The 20,256-nt window shown below is 30.1% G+C and overlaps 2 protein-coding genes across 2 annotated transcripts; one reads left to right on the plus strand and one right to left on the minus strand.

The window, feature by feature from the left end:
• Positions 1–599: 599 nt before the first annotated feature.
• LOC134705634 (uncharacterized) lies at positions 600–11,230 on the minus strand. The gene is made up of 15 exons (XM_063564354.1): positions 11,155–11,230; positions 10,734–10,772; positions 8,936–8,968; positions 8,613–8,725; positions 7,648–7,951; positions 7,069–7,133; positions 6,528–6,650; positions 6,291–6,350; positions 5,877–5,921; positions 5,294–5,338; positions 4,645–4,701; positions 4,220–4,249; positions 3,686–3,805; positions 2,464–2,649; positions 600–753 (listed from the first exon to the last, which is right to left on the minus strand). Exons 1-15 carry the CDS (start codon positions 11,228–11,230, stop codon positions 700–702), a joined length of 1,350 nt encoding a protein of 449 aa, XP_063420424.1. The 3' UTR covers positions 600–699.
• Positions 11,231–17,814: 6,584 nt separating this feature from the next.
• Positions 17,815–19,146, plus strand: LOC134705635 (BTB/POZ domain-containing protein 6-B-like). Its single transcript, XM_063564356.1, has one exon. The coding sequence runs from the start codon at positions 17,815–17,817 to the stop codon at positions 19,144–19,146; it is 1,332 nt and encodes a 443-aa protein (XP_063420426.1).
• Positions 19,147–20,256: the final 1,110 nt, after the last annotated feature.

Here is a 20,256-nt window from a genome sequence, read left to right on the forward strand (position 1 = left end):
TGAGAATATAACTCTGTAAAAATTATACTAGTATAGAGCATTTTTTTTACCTCGGTCCAAGGACCAATTTCGTTAAATATGGAGAACGCATTGCCTTGTATCGTTTCTTTTGTTGACTAGTATATATAATAAGTATATATACAAGCATATGATGTCAACAATTCATAAATTTTCATTATGGAATATTGTTGGACATATTTTTTTTTAAAAGTATACATTTATATTAAATTAATGAAAATATTAAAAATATCTTTGAACTGGTATATTATGACATCAGATTGTGAATTTAAAGTTCACAAAAGATCTATTTTATTCGAACAAATCATGTATCATTTCCACAGATTTTACTACATACAGAACGATTATTTGTTGATTCTGTGGTCTCAAAAACTGGATTTTATTACTACATAAACTGGTTTATAATTTTTAATCTTCAATGTTGTCAACAGGTTTTATTAGAAACTTCCCCCTTTTTCCACACCTACACACACACATACAAACAGCCACACAGTAACATACGTACACACTTATAAATCTAACTAGTCAGGAACAATATAAACATTATTAATATTAATAATTTCTAATACTAGAACAATTGTCTCAGATTTCATGTTGCAATCTGACGAGATCAAGTTATAAGTCTTAATTTGTACTGTTTTTTATGTAGAAATCATCTTCACGTGACCATTCTGTAGACTTCTACTTAAAAAATACATCATCTAAGTTAGTCATTGTCTCATTGAGATGGTAGATCTACAATTAGAAAATAAAACTGTATGTTTTGTTTTGGAATAATACTATCAACAGGTCAATGCATTTGAAACATAACATAACATTATAACATAAATCTTTGCTTGGCGTGTTTTCGTTTGTGTTGTTGATCTTTAATTATCTGTGAAGTGATTTGTTTCTTTTCTGTCGTTTTTCGGGGTTTTCCTGTCTAGTTTCCCTCGTTTTATGACTTTTGAATATACCGTTGGAATCATCTCCTTTTTTATGTAATACTAGTAGACCTAAGGATGTAATTTGGTGAAGTTCGGTGAAAATTATCAAATATAGAATTTAAAATTGATATTAGCTGGGTCACAAAACAAAAGAAAGAAAATCAAGAATCTTCTTAAAATTTGGTAAATGATCTTTCATGAGCTATTAAGTCTTATACGAAAAAAATGGATGTCATAACAAAATATTTTACATTGTACTGTATAGAAAAACACCAAGAAGTCCGAACATTTGACACAAATTCCAAAACCCCACCGAAGTATATCCTTAAGGAAGTTCGTTACTCAGTTTCAAAATAGCAAGCTTTTCATAAAGGAACAAAAAAAAAGCAAAAAATATATAGGTATCTGTGCTTGTTTTCGAGAAAAAAAAGCCATTGAAATTTTGGCGGGAAAATGTTCTCTCTTGTTTTTCATAGCTTTATCATTGGCAATTTTTAAGTTCTCAATAACTATTTAAAAGTAACAAGGATTTTAAATGACTTTTACAGGTGGCTTATATTTAATTATGCATGTAAAAGATTTATAAAATAAAAAATGGGGGTCGATGGACTAATTGTTTTTAGGCATTCAAATGGATAAAACCAGAGGATTCCTAACATCTGACAAAAATCCCAAAACATCCTTAAAATCTGGTTTTCATACAAAATTTTACAATCAAAATACAGACGAGAGATCCAGCCAAGACAAATTGAAAACAAGAATGTGTCCTTACTACACGGATCCGCACTATTACTTTCTATGTTCAGTGGACCGTGAAAATGGGGTAAAATCTCTTATTTGGCATTGAAATTAAAAAGATCATACTATAGATAGGGAATATGTGTACTATAAGTTTACAGTTAATTGGACTTCAACTTCATCAAAAACTACATTGACCAAAAATTTTAACCTGGTGTAGGACGGACGAACCGGTACGACGGACGGACGAACGAACGCTCAGACCAGAAAACATAATGCCGATAAATGAGGCATAAAAAACCTACATAATATGACATGTATTGAATAAAAGTAAATAAACGAATGGCATGATCAGCCCAAAGATTACACAAGGGACGGACCATTCAACTTATTAAAGTGGGATGGGTTATGGCTTTCTCATAAACTAACATTCTGATGAAAACATATTGTTGTCAAGCAAATGACAAAAAAATATTCTGAATCCAATTCTACCCATACCATATAGTCTTTAATTTTGAAGAAAAAACTTATGAAAAAATGATTGCATTGATAGCGTCAAAAAACTAAAAAAATAACTTCTGACTTGTGATTAAATCCTATACAATAATTGCACAACCAAATGCAAACTTTAGGTTGCTCATAAGCAATGCACGGAACAGAATCATTTGATAGGTATCGATTGCGTCTCTCTCAGGGGTATCGCTATCTTCTTTAAGCTTAATCTAACAACTGTATCTACTCTTTAAAGAGGACTATGTATTAACATCAAATTATAACATACATCTTCTTTAATAAATAATAATGTTGGCGTGTGCTTGTAAATTTTGTAGTTCGCCGAATCAGGAGTCAAAATGTAATTGTGGTCACAATCATCATCTGTACATTTCTCTGGGGCATGGCATCCTAAATGAAACTTTGGTGGAAGAATTTCCGGGTCCATCTCCATGCATATCCACGTATACAAAACCTGTGGTTTTAAGAAGAAATAAATAAGGATATTCTACTGAATCATCAACATACGTTTTCTATTGCACAGCTACACGTCAAATATCTACAAGATATTCATGCACTAAACATAATCCAATCAACCTTACACGTTGTGGATTTTCAAATATTTAATCCTCCATCATTGGATTGAAGACAATAGTTTTTAAGCTTTATTAATAAAATTATGATTGTTTTTTAGTGAGGATTTTTAATAGAGAAGAAATCGTTTTTTATAAATTGCACTTACGGCACATTTTTGCAAGTTTTGTTTTATCGTCAGTTTTCAATATAATGATGTTGAAATAAAGCTACATTTTCGTCTGGATAACATTATTTTCCAAAGAATTTATTACTGTGTAGAAAGTTTGTTGTTAATCTTATTTTATGACATCTTCAGTGGGTCAGTCTAGTCATTTAGAGTTCAAATAATAGTCGTCTGCAAATGCAGCTGTGGCGATTTAATTACTTTGTTTTGATCATCTTTGGGAATCAGGTTAAATTAGTGTTAAATTTTATGTCCACTGTTAAATAACCCGCTACGCGTGTCATTCAGTGTGCACCTTTTTTTTTATGTTATTTCTTCATAGACAGAGAAATATTATTGTCATTCCTTAAATATTATAAATAGTTTTAAATTTATAATTTTATTTAATCTGTCTACATGTTTTCAGCTTATTACCGTGTACTGATTATTTATTAGTACCAATACTAGTAAATAACAATTAATTTAAACATTTTGCCTGGTGTTTGTTGTGTTATTAATGGTTGCTTTAAACGTAACACACAAACTAGCATAAAAGATGATAGCATATTAGTGATTCATATACACATTTTCCGAAGCCTAGGATAACCTCTTGCTTAATGTTCATTTTTTGTGGTTTCTATAGATATCAGGTTGACACATGGAGTCAAACCCCAGCCATCTGCACTTTTACTGCGCTAAAACAAGAATAAGACGTAGTTCTGCATAAGTTATCTTTTTTTTTCCTCTTAAGAAAATATTGAGATGCTTTTACCTGAAGTGTATCATTTTCTCCAAATTGGCGAGATATAGATATTCCACCATGCTCCTGGTAAACAACGGTGATATATTTCTTTTTACCCTCTGGTAATTTAAGGGATATGCCCTCGGCAACCTGTTGATACATAAACAAATCTAAAAAGTCTCAAAAATGATTTACAGTATAAAAAATTATAATATTTGCATTAATCATTGATTGACTTCTTATCTCTGGAATTTAAAGTTCATAGCTTTAACATTTCAATAACAGTGTTACACAATCTGGGACTACATATGATAACATTAACTTTAACAACGATTTATTCCGGTATACATAACTCTTACAAACAAAGAGAGAAGTCAATTTGTACTTTTCATAGACCGGTCTGTTTGATTTAAGAGAAAAGCTATACATTTTGTCTTAATTTAAAAATCTTGTATGTCAGTTTATACATAGACTTTTCATATTGCACCGATATGGCTCTTGGCAACATCAAGGATTGAGAACTGGACAGAGTACAAATTTTTGTGTGTATCTTTTTCTACTTACGGATTTCCTTTGTCTTTTCTTGTCTAGAACCTAAAATATTATAGTGTAGAGATTAAAAATTGCAGATAAATACAAATGAATATAAACAACAGAAAAACGTCATGGAAAATTCGGAAAATATCCTCTCTTCCGCTTCTTTAGAGGGAAACTGTGGGGTGTGACTGGCCGCCGCTTTTTTCTTTCTTAAAATATGATAAAAATAATATCATAAAATATTATGTGTGTTACTACACAGTTTCAAATTTTCAGATTTTCTATGAACTGTAAAAGATAACATTTTTAATTTTTGAAATAGAAAAAAACGAATTTGGTCGTGAAAAAAACCTTATATATTTATAAAGGTGCATGTTCTTTTACTGTTGTAATACCCAACCTGTTTCGTGAACGAACGAAGTGAAAAAAAAAAAACCCAGATGAAAACTTACCATATCCAATGCTTGTACATTTGATGATGAGCATGGTGATGGATTTTTATCTGGACACTACAATCGAAATAGTGTTTAATTGTCATTAGTATTAAGTAAGGAAGTAAGTATAAATAAGTCAATCATATTGTCATATACATATTTATATACACTGAACAATAAACGCGGGCATAAGAAACAAACCGAAATGAAAAGCAATTATTTTATCCATAATGCTGCATGTTTAGTTAAAATATAGAACTTTGATTTAATTTAACCCATATGGAGTGAATCCTATATTTCAATTAGATTGTATTTAATGTTGATATGTGTAAGATATTGTGAACCTATGAAATGTTAACGGAAAATGTTTTGTTATTCCTAATATGATCAATTGAAAGGATATATATATATAAAAAATCTTATCAGTGTGGCTGAAGGGAAATACAAAATAACATTAATTTTTAATTATTAAATGTTGCATGCACGCAATTAAATTTCACTGACTCTCGCGGCCTTGTAGTTTCCGGAAACCTTCAGTTATTGCACATGGAGATCTAAAAACAATTAATTAGTACCAGCTTTGTAAGGTTGATAATTAAGGTTTCTCAGTCAGTGACAAAACACTAAAAAAATAAAAAACCTAACGAAGTCCAAATTTAAAACATACCTCTTCGACTGTATCAAGTCCCGAAACTCCTGGTTCATTTATAAGCTATGAAATAGTAATTATAACATTTTTATCTGTAAGCAATACAACTTATAGAATATAAAAATTACAAATATCCAATTACATCAGTGAAATATATTTACCTTTAAACAATTAGTCAAATAATCATCCCATATAACAGTACAGCAGAGTAACACATTAAGCTTTTATAATGATGAAATTAATTTCGTGCCTTCTCGGCCAGAAATAAAAACTTCCCTAAATTGTTAAGTTCCCTTACATTATGAATAGATAGCAGTTGTATGGGTTTAAAATTCGTAGGTTTTCTTCAATAATATGGTTTGATAAATTTCTTTCGAAGTTCATTATACTTTTCACATACTAAAATTAAATGATATTCATCTTCAACTACTTGTTTATCACACATATAAATGAGATAGACTTGTTATGGAATTATTTCATAAATCTATGGTACATTTTAATAATATTTCGGGGCTCGTGATTTTTGTTGGGATGGTTAAAGTAAGGTGGTTCGGTATCCTGTCAAAATGTGGCATCATGCATGAATCATGATATTACCTACCTCTTCAACAGCATGCATTTCTGAAGCATCCAGTTCATCTGTAAGCTGTGAAATAAATAAGACACAACTGTTATATGATTATTGCACGTTAATAATGATATACATAAAATAAAAATAAACAAAAAAATAAATAACAAATCTTTAGCCAGAGATGATTATTAACATCAATTGCTTGTTTCCTTCAAATTTTCACGTTTCCAAACACAAAATGTTTCAAGGGTAACTTAAATGTGCGATCACGAAATAAAGAATATGTAAGCACTAAAAGCACTTTTCACATTGATCAAACGAACGTTGAATGGTATTGAAGAACTATGAGCTATCAGTTTCTATTCTGTGAAGCTGTGAAGCAAATAAAAGTATATATTTATCAAAATTGCTTATTAATAACTGATAGTTTGAAAAGGCAAATACCGTGTCAAGTGCAGGATCTTCTAGGTCACTTTCCCATAGGTCTTCACCTTCTCCGCTTACCTGTTAAAAATAATTGTATTTTTTTTATCGCAGATACAATGTAATATATCTATGTTTGTACCTAAGTTAACGGTTTCTTTTTAAATAAGTACACAATATTTTGACTATTGTTGTTTTTTTCTAATTGCAAGCGTTGAACTATTTTTCCGGTCATTAGTTTTCAACTTTTGGACTCACCTTGTCATTACTACTTTCCCTTTCGAGTTCCCTCAGAATCTCCACGTTTTGCTTATTGATGAAACTGTCTTCGTCCTTGACCTGAGGCTCACGTTCGTTCTCATCTTCTATTTCAATTACAACCTACAGATATATTTCATTCTTAGTTCCTTGAAGCGGTATTCAGCTACATAAAAATAATGAATATACTGTGAACAATCCAGGAAAAGGGATATACGTATATAAAACGAAGTTGTATTTGAGAATTTTCCAGATTCCCTTATATATTATCGAACGATAAAAATATTCTATTTGCATTCCAAAAAAAGGTTTTCCCCGATATAAGCCAAGATCATGACAGCATGGGCCTCCCACAATCCTGATAAAAACAAACAGAAAGATTGACATAATGTTGGATGTTTGGTGTAATTTATGGTTGTTGCATGAAAAAGTAATTATCGTATGAACACTATTAGGCCACATCAATTTTATTTCTTGTTCTACGGATTTTTGGACTCCAAAATTTGGGGCGAGCGAGCGATTTGAAAATGTTTTTTTTTACCTTAGGTACAGGCATGCGTTTTCCATCTGTAGATTTTAGGTATGTTCCAACTATAGCATGTCGACCTACAAAAGCAACGTGTTCAGTTATTTCATTAATGCCTAAAATGTCATTTCCCTCAGTTACATTTTATTCAATCTATAAATGGTGTCTCTATGATCAACAATGTAAAAAAAAACACACTTCAGCACATGATTCAATGGGCTGTCATACTTCATTGGACAAGGCTGTCGGTTATGATGATGTCTCTCCATTAGGTAACCCAAAGTATATCTTCCACAAATATTGGTTTTAACTTTTGTGGTATTATTAATTCGAAGATCAAAAAGAAATTTCCAATTAGATAGTTCTGCAATGCATTACCCCCCTCCCCTCCAAAAAAACCAAACCCTACAGCCATGCACCAACACCACACACACACTTTGACCAGTCGACGAAGAGATATCTCTATGAAAAACGAGATCAAATGTAGATATTTGATTTGCAACAACATAAAAATTGTATCAATAAAAAACATAAATCACTTGGGTATCAATGGTATCGTTAAGAAATGAACTGTATTTATACAATTTGACTTACTCTTTTTTATCTGAAAGTAGATAGCATATTTTGTTGATGCCACCTTTTTTTCTTTCTGGCTATTTCTTAGCTGTTTAAATGTATAGGCTGAATCAATCTTATCTAAATTTCCTTTGCTGGTGGATATGTATGGATGTAGATCGGTTGATGGCTGGAAGCAGGCACGAACAGATCTCATCCAGTCTCTGCAGGTACTATCTATTTGGACGTCAATTTTGACGTAACCCCGATCTACACCCATACCATCCTTAAAAGCTCTCTGCACCATCTTCATCTTTCCGTCTAAAATCTTAACATGAAGAGCCTGTAAAATTAGTAAAATATGTTTTATATGCACTCTTGTCACTTTGGCACTCTTGTTACTTTGGTTAAAAAGATTCGGTAAATTTTTCATTTACCGTTCCGTTGTATAAATTTTTAACTGTGTGTTCGTTCATTGATTTATCAATTCAAATGATTAAATCATATAAAAAAGAAAATGTGGTATGATTGGCATTGACACTACTCTCCACAGGAGACCAAAACGACACAGAACTTAACAAAAATGACTATTGGACTTATTACTTTAATTAAATCTTTATGTACGTATTTCTATGCGTTTACTTTTCTACATTGACTAGAGGTATAGGGGGAGGGTTGAGATCTCACAAACATGTTGAACCCCGCCGCATTTTTGCGCCTGTCCCAAGTCAGGAGCCTCTGGCCTTTGTTAGTCTTGTATCATTTTAATTTTAGTTTCTTGTGTACAATTTGGAAATTAGTATGGCGTTCATTATCACTGAACTAGTATATATTTTTTAAAAGGCCAGCTAAAGTACGCCTCCGGGTGCGGGAATTTCTCGCTACATTGAAGACCTGTTGGTGACCTTCTGTTCTTGTTTTTATCTATGGCCGGGTTGTTGTCTTTTTGACACATTTCCCATTTCCATTCTCAATTTTATCTTATTATTGAAATAATAGCATACCACTGTTTTTGTTGGTTCCTCTTTTTTCATACCAGTAAATACTCTTTTCTTGTTCATCCTCTGTACCGAAGCACCCCATTTCGTTTTCAGGGCCTCTAAACTGACTCTTGCCTCTTATGAATATAAACAAAAAATATGTATTTTTTGTAGATTCTGTTTGTCATAAACCAAATAAACGTTTATTTTATATCAGAGTTATTCTTTTGTCTGCATAATACGTGCATTCAATTTTTCTTTTAATTGCATTTTTTCATTAAGGATATGGGATATAAATTTAATTTTCACAATCGGAAGAACAATTATTTGATGTGCGATATACATACCATTTGTCATTTTAGGCGCTCCTTCTTTGTTTACTGTAAAAAAAATACCAGAGGTGACTAAAAGAACGATTACAATTGTATCAATTTATCTACTGAAAGCTATAACTGAAACATTATGTTGTCTTCTACTAGTATTACACTAAAAAGGGAAGCCTTGAACTGCCGAAAATATGAAATCTACTAAAAAGCCTTAAACATAAAATTAATGTTATAAACATGAAATCGGACGAAGAAACAATTTTAAATGACTGATTTCACGAATATCACGCCCACACATGTGCGCGTAGCTACGTTTACGTCAAAATGCCCGGGTGTACGATGATAAAACAAAATATTTTCATCTAATTTGAAATATTATCAAAAAGAATAACTTAACAGTACATCATTCTTCTTAGTCTATCTTCAATAGCTTGTAATTGCGAAAAAAAGTGACGAAAATTAGTTTCATATTATATACAATTAAGTTAGTGAATGATTTGAGAACGAATGCATATGATATAATTTTATTCTTTCATTCACATTATTCATTGTAGTTTTGGCTCTAATTCTGACTTATTTTAAAAACTAACTATATTTTTAGAAGCGCCTAGTATTGTTGTTGTTACCAATTATGTAAATCTGATTTTATGCCCTTTATTAAATTATGGACTCTTTCATTTAGGAAATACAACTTTTAATTCTATTTTATTCTATTCCAATATTTTAACTATGTTCATGTAGGTTCGGTATGTGGTTCAAGTTTTGAGTTATCAATAATTCTGTCAAACATTCGTAAAATTTTCCGGAAGCTGGAAAAACTGTTTATGGTCAATACAGTACCCGGAGCATATATAATGACGAAATTATATATATGATGAGTTGTCCCGTATTTTATCGATTTTAAATTTGAATGGAATTTCTTTTGGTATTTACAGTTAAAAGTTAAAATGTGTTACATATATATCAATTTCTTTGTTACACCTTCTTCAAAATTGACGAGACTTGATTGAAGATTTTTTTCAAGGTTCTGAAGCAAATATTTTTTCGTTCATTTTTCAGTTTTATACTTTAAACCAAACCATTTTGAATCTAAATAATATTGTTATTGATGAGTTTTCAATGACAAGACTGGTAAGTCATTCCGATAACTTTTTAAACTTCAGGAGGCTTCGCACCCGCTAATTCACTACCATTAGGTTCTTTGGCCTGGACATCGTTGTGCCTTCAGACCCCTCACCGAGGATCGGGGGTACAAATGACTTTTTATAACGACTTAAAATAAAAACTCCACTCGGACACTAACCGGCTACATCTTTTGACATCGGACTCGGACTTCTATTGTCTCACAAACATGCTTATCCCCGCCGCAATTTTGCGCCTGTCCCAAGTCAGGAGCCTCTGGCCTTTGTTAGTCTTGTATGATTTTAAATTATAGTTTCTTGTGTATAATTCGGAGTTTAGTATGACGTCCATTATCACTGTACTAGTATGCATATTTTTAGGGGCCAGCTGAAGACCCATTGATTGCCTTCGGCTGTTGTCTTCTCTATGCATGGTCGGATGGTTGTCGCTTTGACATATTCACCATTTCCTTTCTCAATTTTATTCCCTAAATAACAGCATAGCAAAAGACGACATGGGCGCATTACGTTTCCGCGCATTTGGAGATTAATACATATTACATGTGTTTACCTGAATATAAGTGTCAAATAAATGCGCTCAAATGTACTTAGTAATCAAAAGCTAAACGCAATGTAACGGTAATGCGCGTCAACGTGATGCACCGACCGACTTTGGATAATTTCAAAATTGTACATACCATCTGATGTTTCTTGTAATTCTAACTGTTGTACATCTGCTAAAAAATAATAATGGTATTTATCAATATATATTTATTTATGAATATCATTTTTATCAAACATATGCGTACGACATTGCATGTATTGGTCAACGACTCATTGCTAGTTGCATCGAATGATAATTACGGCTCTATCCGAATATGTTTGTCTTTTTAGTTTATCCTTACTGTAATTTTTTAATAAATGAGTTTAAATTGTAATACTTTGTGTGTTTTTGTTAAAATTATTCACAATTTATATATATATATCGGACAAAAAATATATTCACATGTTTTTAGTCTATATGCCCTTCGGATATTTTTGTTCTAAAGTAGCGAAATATCCATCTTGTTTGATTATTTTCGTATCTTTAATAAACAATGATAAATAGTAAATACCTACCTTCAATTCTGTGACCACAGTTGCTACAGAACTTGCTCTTTGGTTCAATTTGCATACCACAATTAGTACAATACATCTTAAAAGAAATAATCTTTTTGAAACGATTGCTTGATAGGCGTTTGCTTTACGCCGCACTAGCACACAAATAGTTATATCGTGGCGAACTTGAGAAATCAAAACGGTGATAGTTTAAATTACAAATTCTTAAGAAACTTGGTTGTCTCTTCTCTCTCATGGCCATCTTATTCTAAACTTCTTCTTCTTTTGTCGCAGATATATAATTAAGAACGACACATGTAGTATGGCGGCTATCTTTAAAAGTAATATTATTGATATTTACAATTTCTATATATTTATAACTTTGACTATTCACGTAACGATTAACATGATCAATCAATTAATTATAGTACAACTACATTAGTACCAAACAGTTTTTGTACCTGGTGGTCGTGTGGTCTAGCGGGACGGCTGCAGTGCAGGCGATTTGGTGTCACGATATCACAGTAGCATGGGTTTGAATCCCGGCGAGGGAAGAACAAAAAATTTGCGAAAGCAAATTTACAGATCTAACATTGTTGGGTTGATGTTTAGACGAGTTGTATATAATATTGATAGGATTAAAAACAAGAGCAACCTTTACCCCAAAAGGAATTGTAGTTTTTAAACCTAAAATCATTGAACAAAATTTTACTGAATTCTTTTCAGAAAGTGCGTATTTCAAAATCTTCATATATACGACCAAGAGATTATGCTTTCCATATACATCATTTCATTAATCCGAGGATGGTTACAAGGCTCACATGTCAGAAGTCTATAGATTGGTTTATCTACTAGTATATCTTTCATATTTGTTTTTTTCGTAAAGTGCTTTGCTATAAATTGGGCCGTTTGTTTTCTAAATTGAATGCAGTGTGTTTCATATTTTTTGCAAGTCGGGCATTGTATAGCACACTACATGATATGAGTTGTTCCCATTGTTGAAAGTCGTACGGTTGTTTTTTTCCGTTTCTGGTGGATATTTGTTTCATTGGCAGTTATATAATATCTCCTTATTTTTATGTCAAATCTCCATTTTTTTATGTCAACCTGGCAATATCATATATTGATAGATTATTATTAACAATTTTTAAATTTCTTAGACTGATTTTATCTGAAAAAAGTGTATATTGGAAAAATCTCATGACTCATGACACAACAATCATTGATATACAGTTGAAATTGCATTAAGATAATAAAAGGTCAGATGCATTCAAAAGTTTATTCCATGGTGTATTCTGTGAGAAAGCATTCAAATTTTCTTTCAATAAATTCAAGGCGATTTCTACTGTAAAAAAAACAAACAAGCATCACGTAAAATGCAAGTAGTGTAAATGGAAATATTTCAGACATAAACAACGCGAGGGGGACAATGAAAACCGATATATCAGCGAAGTTCAAAATAAGGACACGAAATCTGTAATCCATGTACATGTTGAGATGGCATTTAAAAAAAAATATTACTTGAATTTAATTATCACCAATCTGCTACAATTGTAATCAGTAGAGCAAATTGCATCATTTGACTGTTATATCGTAGCTAAAATCTTTATTTCCCATGCAATTACAAAATGTTACTACCGTTCCATATGTACGTGCATATGTGTTAACTGTTTGTTATCAAAACTCATGGTGTAACAGTTTATTGTGACACTTTTATAAGTAGTGATTGCATCTTTTCATTTAGTATTTATTCAAAGACTTTTATTTGAGAATTAATTTGATTTGAAACAATTTGATGTAGTAGTAGTGTGATTTTTAGCATACATGAATTTGCTTCTTATATTATTCTTTCTAGTTTGAAGTTATGCATCTATTCCATCATGTGGATTTGAGTATATTGCAAAGAAGGTAAGACAGTTTTCATATATTGAAAGTATTCTTTTACCCGTGTACAATGAATTTATATAGTTCTTTCATTTTTATCGACACAATCGGATGGTAAAAACCTTCTTGACCTAAAATATTACAGAGTCTGCATGACAAATGAGATTTTTTTTTGTCTTTTATAGATATCAAATTTAGAAAAAGGTATAGGTCATTCCTTAACTGTTTTCCTTTTAAAGTTTTAAGCATTAATGGAAAATAAAAAAATTGAAAGCATTCGATTTTTTTTTATCTACGATTCATTAATCTTTAAATTAAAAGCGAAGGAGAAAACGGAAAAAATATAACAACGGACAAAAGCTGTAAAGACAAACCTCTTAGAGCATTGCATATTTAACGCTTTCGTTATTGCTTTAATACCTGAATTACCTGTATAATGGCGCAAATGAAGTTTTTTATTTTTGGATAGAAATAAAGGTAAACCTTTAAACCTCATGTTTCAATAACATTGGTATATGATATTAAAATTTCTAAAAACATTAATGGAAAAGAAAATCAACAAAGACAAATGCATCAATGAATATAGCTCATAATTTAGAAGCACAATTGTAATTTGCTTTCAATTTTGAAATAAAAATCCGAATATATCAAATTGATAAAGTTTAAAATATGGTTCTTAACCTTTTAGATTTAGATTTTTATTTTTGGATAGAAATAAAGGTATACCTTTGAACCTCATGTTTCAATAACATTGGTATATGATATTAAAATTTCTAAAAACATTAATGGAAAATAAAATCGACAAATACAAATGCATCAATGATTAAAGCTCATAATTTAGAAGCACAATTGTAATTTGCTTTCAAATTTGAAATAAGAATATATTAATTTAAAACATTCGAATATATCGAATTAATAACGTTTACAATATGGTCCTTAACAGTTTAGATTTAGATTTTCATTTTTGGAAAGAAATAAAGGTATACCTTTAAATCTCATGTTTCAATTACATGTGTATATGATATTAAAATTTCTAAAAACATTAATAAAAAAATAAAATCAACAAAGACAAATGCATCAATGAATATAGCTCATAATTTAGAAGCACAATTGTAATTTGTTTCAAATTTAGAAGAATATATTAATCTAAAACCTTCGAATATATCAGATTTATAACGTTTACAATATGGTTCTTAACCTTTTAGATTTAAATTTTCATTTTTGGAAAGAAATAAAGTTATACCTTTAAACCTCATGTTTCACATTGGTATATGATATTAAAATTTCTAAAAACATTAATGGAAAATAAAATCAACAAAGACAAATGCATCAATGAATATAGCTCATAATTTAGAAGTACAATTGTAATTTGCTTTCAATTTTGAAATAAAAATATATTAATTTAAAACCTCCGAATATATCAAATTAATAAAGTTAAAAATATGGTTCTTAACCTTTTAGATTTAGATTTTTATTTTTGGATAGAAATAAAGGTATACCTTTGAACCTCATGTTTCAATAACATTGGTATATGATATTAAAATTTCTAAAAACATTAATGGAAAATAAAATCAACAAAGACAAATGCATCAATGATTATAGCTCATAATTTAGAAGCACAATTGTAATTTGCTTTCAAATTTGAAATAAGAATATATTAATTTAAAACATTCGAATATATTGAATTAATAACGTTTACAATATGGTCCTTAACCGTTTAGATTTAGATTTTCATTTTTGGATAGAAATAAAAGTATACCTTTAAATCTCATGTTTCAATTACATGTGTATATGATATTAAAATTTCTAAAAACATTAATGGAAAAGAAAATCAACAAAGACAAATGCATCAATGAATATAGCTCATAATTTGGAAGCACAATTGTAATTTGCTTTCAATTTTGAAATAAAAATATAATAATTTAAAACCTCCGAATATATCAAATTAATAAAGTTTAAAATATGGTTCTTAACCTTTTAGATTTAGATTTTTATTTTTGGATAGAAATAAAGGTATACCTTTGAACCTCATGTTTCAATAACATTGGTATATGATATTAAAATTTCTAAAAACATTAATGGAAAATAAAATCAACAAAGACAAATGCATCAATGAATATAGCTCATAATTTAGAAGCACAATTGTAATTTGTTTCAAATTTAGAAGAATATATTAATTTAAAACCTTCGAATATATCAGATTTATAACGTTTACAATATGGTTCTTAACCTTTTAGATTTAAATTTTCATTTTTGGAAAGAAATAAAGTTATACCTTTAAACCTCATGTTTCACATTGGTATATGATATTAAAATTTCTAAAAACATTAATGGAAAATAAAATCAACAAAGATAAATGCAAAAATGGTTCCGTAATAATTTTTCTTCAATTAATCATATATCACCATATCACAGACAAAATTCGTCAATGAATCAATGAATATTTTATATAATTTAGAAGCACAATAGTAATGTGCTTTCAATTTTGAAAAAAAAAAATATAAAATCTTAAACCTTTAAATATGTGAAATTAATAAAGTTTTAAACCTTGTTCTCAACCATTTAGATTTGAGTTTAAATTTTGAAAGAAATAAGACAAACAAAACAAAAAAATAAAGCACAAGGGTTATACGCTGTCAACCTAAAAAAAAATATTTTCAAACAATGAATAGATATGAACTGGATGAAGTTTCAAATCTTTTGAATTTCAATTTAGACATTTATATTTCGAAATAATGGTAAACATTAATATTTGAAATTCCCCTTTAACTTATATTGGTGTATGCCATTGACACTATTCCTGTTTTATCTAATATTGTTGCTCTTTTAAGAACAAAAAAAAAACCACGATACAATAAAAGTGTACATTGTATTACGTGTATGTATATGCCACGCAGAAAGGATTATATACAATACTTACAGGTTGAATGGGATATAAGACATAGACAGTTGAAAAAAATAAAATGACAAAAATACTGAACTCGGAGGAAAATCAATTCGGAAAGTCCATAATCACATGGCAAAATCAAATAACAAAACGCATCAAAAACGAATGGACAAGAACTGTCATATTCCTGACTTGGTACAAGCATTTTCAACTGTAGAAATGATGGATTAAACCTGGTTCTAAGCGCTAACCCTCTCACTTTAATAACAGTCTCGTCAAATTCCGTTATATTTACATTGATGCGTTGAATATGCAGACACAATAAAGAAAATAGTCAAAATATGGGTACATCAGTCATCATCGTATAACAATTTTAAAAGGAACAATTTAACAGAACACATAAACATTTACTATCTACGAACACATTGATTGAACTAAAAGGCATACATGTATAAAAAAATTATGTGATAATCATGATTATCTTATTAATGTGACATGATAATTTCTGAAATGAACCTTGGCAATGCAATGATATATATAACGCAATTCCGAGCCCCAATGACATGTGGTTCATATTTTAAGTTTGCAGGTTTAATAGAAAATGTATAAACACTATCAATCTTTTATCACAACCACCTGCAGTAGACTGGTTTATGCGGTCATATTGACCCTTAAAAAAACATGCGGGTCATTACGCATCGACCCAAAGCTAAATACAATAAAAGAAAGATAATAATTAACGAACTTACTGTCTTCTTCGTAGTCTTCTTTCAAAAACAAACTTTTACAACACAAACGAATGACTAGTAGTAGTTTTTCCGGAACACAATGAAGCTTTGAATGTTATTAACTGATGACTTGTAAGAAACTGACCATTTTTACCATTACGAGGTCTTAAATCATATCAGCATTCTACCATTAAAGACTTCTTAACACTCTGATCAAAGAAGAGAGATTAAGCTTACCTAAGGGGCCCCTATGCATTGAATAACAGGTTAATAATATTGCCCATAAAATTTCATTTCGTCCAAGATCTCTTATTTTATGGTATAATAAATTCTAATTAGTAATCATCAGTTCTTAGATTAACACGGCTATGAAATAAGTACAGAGACATAGTTTCAAAAGATAATTTAAAATTGCATTTGTGATTATCGTATTTTGAAGGCTCTTTTCAACCGAGTAATACATTTGTCATTATTTGTAAAATAAAGAATACAATAGCTTAACTGCTTTAAATATATTTTTAATTTACTGCTATGAAAAAGGATATTAGTATTTTTTGTTGTTGAAAAACATTACTTTTAGGTTTTTTTTAAATAAATAGAAATAAAAAAGCATCTTGTGCCTAACTCTTAAAACTAAGACATTTCACAAATCTTAAGATACATTCAGATTGTGTCTTATAATTACACATATGAGAAAATATGTATTAGATACGTCTATGTTCACATTTACCCGATTTCACAAAGAAGATAAGATAAGATCAACTTTAATTTCGAATAGGCATTGTAAGAAAATTGCTTTTTATCATACAATTGCAATAGACTATACCAGAGACTTATAATACGTCTCTGACAAATACACAAGAAACTAAAAATAAAAACAAATTGAAAAAATTATGAAATATAAAAATTGAGATACAAAGATCGGTGAAACTAAGGAGTGTCTATTTTTCTTTCACAATTATCTTTAACAGAAGCACTTAAAAACCTCAATGTTCCATGGTTAAAAGAATATCATTATGCAACATCAAAACGCTCATGTTGGTTCATTTCGGTATTTTATGCCTCTGATGAAAACCATGCGAGATCTTATGGTTGGGCTAAGATATATTCTAATTATTTTATATACTATGAGTTTATTTGAACCGAAAAATTATTTCATTGTTTTATATATTGTAGACAAAGATGAGCAACCTAGCCTTGAAATTAAAAGACGCATTTCGAGAGCAATTGTTTTGCGATGTAAGACTTACACTACAGAACGGAATCGTTTTAAAATGTCATTCAGTTGTGCTACTTATAAACTCAGATTTTTTCCAAGGCAGATTGAGTGGAAGGTGGGACCAGAACACGACAATTGACTGTACAACATTTCCATCTGATATTATGACAATACTTATTAAATATTTGTATGGCATTAACCCAAGTTTAAATATAGATGTAATACCAGATATACTACAAGCATGTGACTATTATGCCTTCAATGAACTAAAACTTAAATGTATTACATACATTGATGAAAACATAAGTAGGGAAACTGTGTTTAGTATTTTAGCTTTAAGCGAAGAATTTACTTTAACCAATATTTCTACCAAGTGTCTGAATTTCATCGACACTGAAGTTGAAAATTTACTTCTGAATTTTCCAGATGGATTTTATGATTTACCGATTAGCATTGTTCTTAAAATAATAACTCGTGACAATCTACAAATACACGAACAATTCCTGTTTGACTGTCTTATTATATATGAAGAAAAGTACAAGAAAGATGATATTTGGAAACAGATTAAATATCACGTTAGATATCTATCTATGTCCTTGGAATATTTTGTTTGTAAGGTAGTTCAGAGAAATATTTTACCTGCTGGTGTTACCAACAAAATTTTACTGTATTTATCATCAAATGATAATGTCGATTTTTCTGGTTGTAGCATAATTTCTTATCCAAGGAACGTAGATTCGGAAGGTGATATCTACGTAAAACGTTTTTTTGGCAAAAGTTCTGATTCATCATGGGAACCGGACACATTAGTAGATGATCGTCTTACTTTTTCTGTGAGCAGAAACATTAAACTGAAATCTGTAATACTGTATGGCAGTCCGAATGAATCATTTATATATTCACTGTCTATCTACGAACAAAACGGTGATCTAATCCAGAATTGTAAAACAAGGGTTTTGTTCCAAACAACTGTTTTCCCAATTGTTGTGCCTAGTAAGCATATTCGTTGGATAGGTGACAAAAGAGATCAATTTGTTGACAGCGTTGAAAGTAAATTGACCATTGATAACTTGTCGAACCAGTTAGACACGCTTGATATAACTAATGAAAATTTTCATACTGACCTTAACGAATTAGTCGAAAGTTTAAATAAAGTGTTTCTTGATTCAGCCATTGAAAACTTCGGAAATAAACCCGCCAAAATTAATCGAAATTCAAAACAACATCAACCGTGGTTTTATGCGCAATGTCGTTTAAAACGAGATAATTTTCACCAAGCAAAGAAAAAAACATAATTTATTTAAAACGGAGGAAAGTAGATACAATTTGAAAATAGCTAGTAAGGCATATAAAACAGTAATGAACAAAAGTTACGAGGAGTTTCAATTTAAAGCTGAAAACGAGCTGCGTAGTATGGATCAACATGATCCAAAAAAATTATGGAATATTTTGAATAATTTTGAAAGACCACATGATAAAAACACACCAATCGATCTTGATGAACTTCATGATTATTTTAAAAATTTGAACACAGACGGAGAACGAGATGATGTAGATTTTGAAATACCAGATTGCAATGACGAACGTGTAAATGCAATCTTAAATGGTAAAATTACAGAAGATGAAATTTTTAAAGCCGTTATAGATTTAAAAAACGGAAAAGCGCCAGGTTACGATATGGTCATCAATGAATATATAAAATCTACCATTCAATTTATGATGCCCCTTTATCTTAAGTTATTTAATAAAATATTAGACTCTGGAGCCATTCCTGAAGCTTGGACATTAGGTATTATTTTGCCATTTTTCAAAAATAAGGGGGACCCCCTTAATCCTGACTCATACAGAGGAATTACTCTAGCATCTTCTCTGGGAAAATTATTTACTGCCATACTAAATGGGAGACTTTCAAAATATGCAGACTTATTTGAAATTATTCCAAAAGCACAAGCTGGCTTCAGGAAAGGCTATTCAACTCTGGATAACATATTTTGTTTACATGTGCTGATAGAATTATATTTATCATTTGGTAAAAAACTTTATTGTACGTTTATCGACTTTAAGAAAGCGTTTGATACTGTTTGGAGATTGGGGTTATGGCAAAAGTTGGTAAAAAATCAAGTTACCGGAAAAATTTTAAGAGTGATTTTTAATATTTATGATAACATTAAATCTTGTGTCAAAAAGGGAAATGATATTTCTGGCTTCTTTTCTAGTGATCTCGGGGTACGCCAAGGAGAAAATTTATCACCTTTTTTGTTTTCTATTTTTCTTTCGGATCTAGAAGAATTTTTGTGTGAGAATAACGTAAATGGACTTGAAACAGTATCAACGCATTGTCAAGAACATATTGGACTATATTTACAAATTTTTATTTTATTTTATGCAGATGATACTATCATACT

The sequence above is a fragment of the Mytilus trossulus genome, chromosome 2 (assembly GCF_036588685.1).
Source record: "Mytilus trossulus isolate FHL-02 chromosome 2, PNRI_Mtr1.1.1.hap1, whole genome shotgun sequence".
Lineage (NCBI taxonomy): Eukaryota > Metazoa > Mollusca > Bivalvia > Mytilida > Mytilidae > Mytilus > Mytilus trossulus.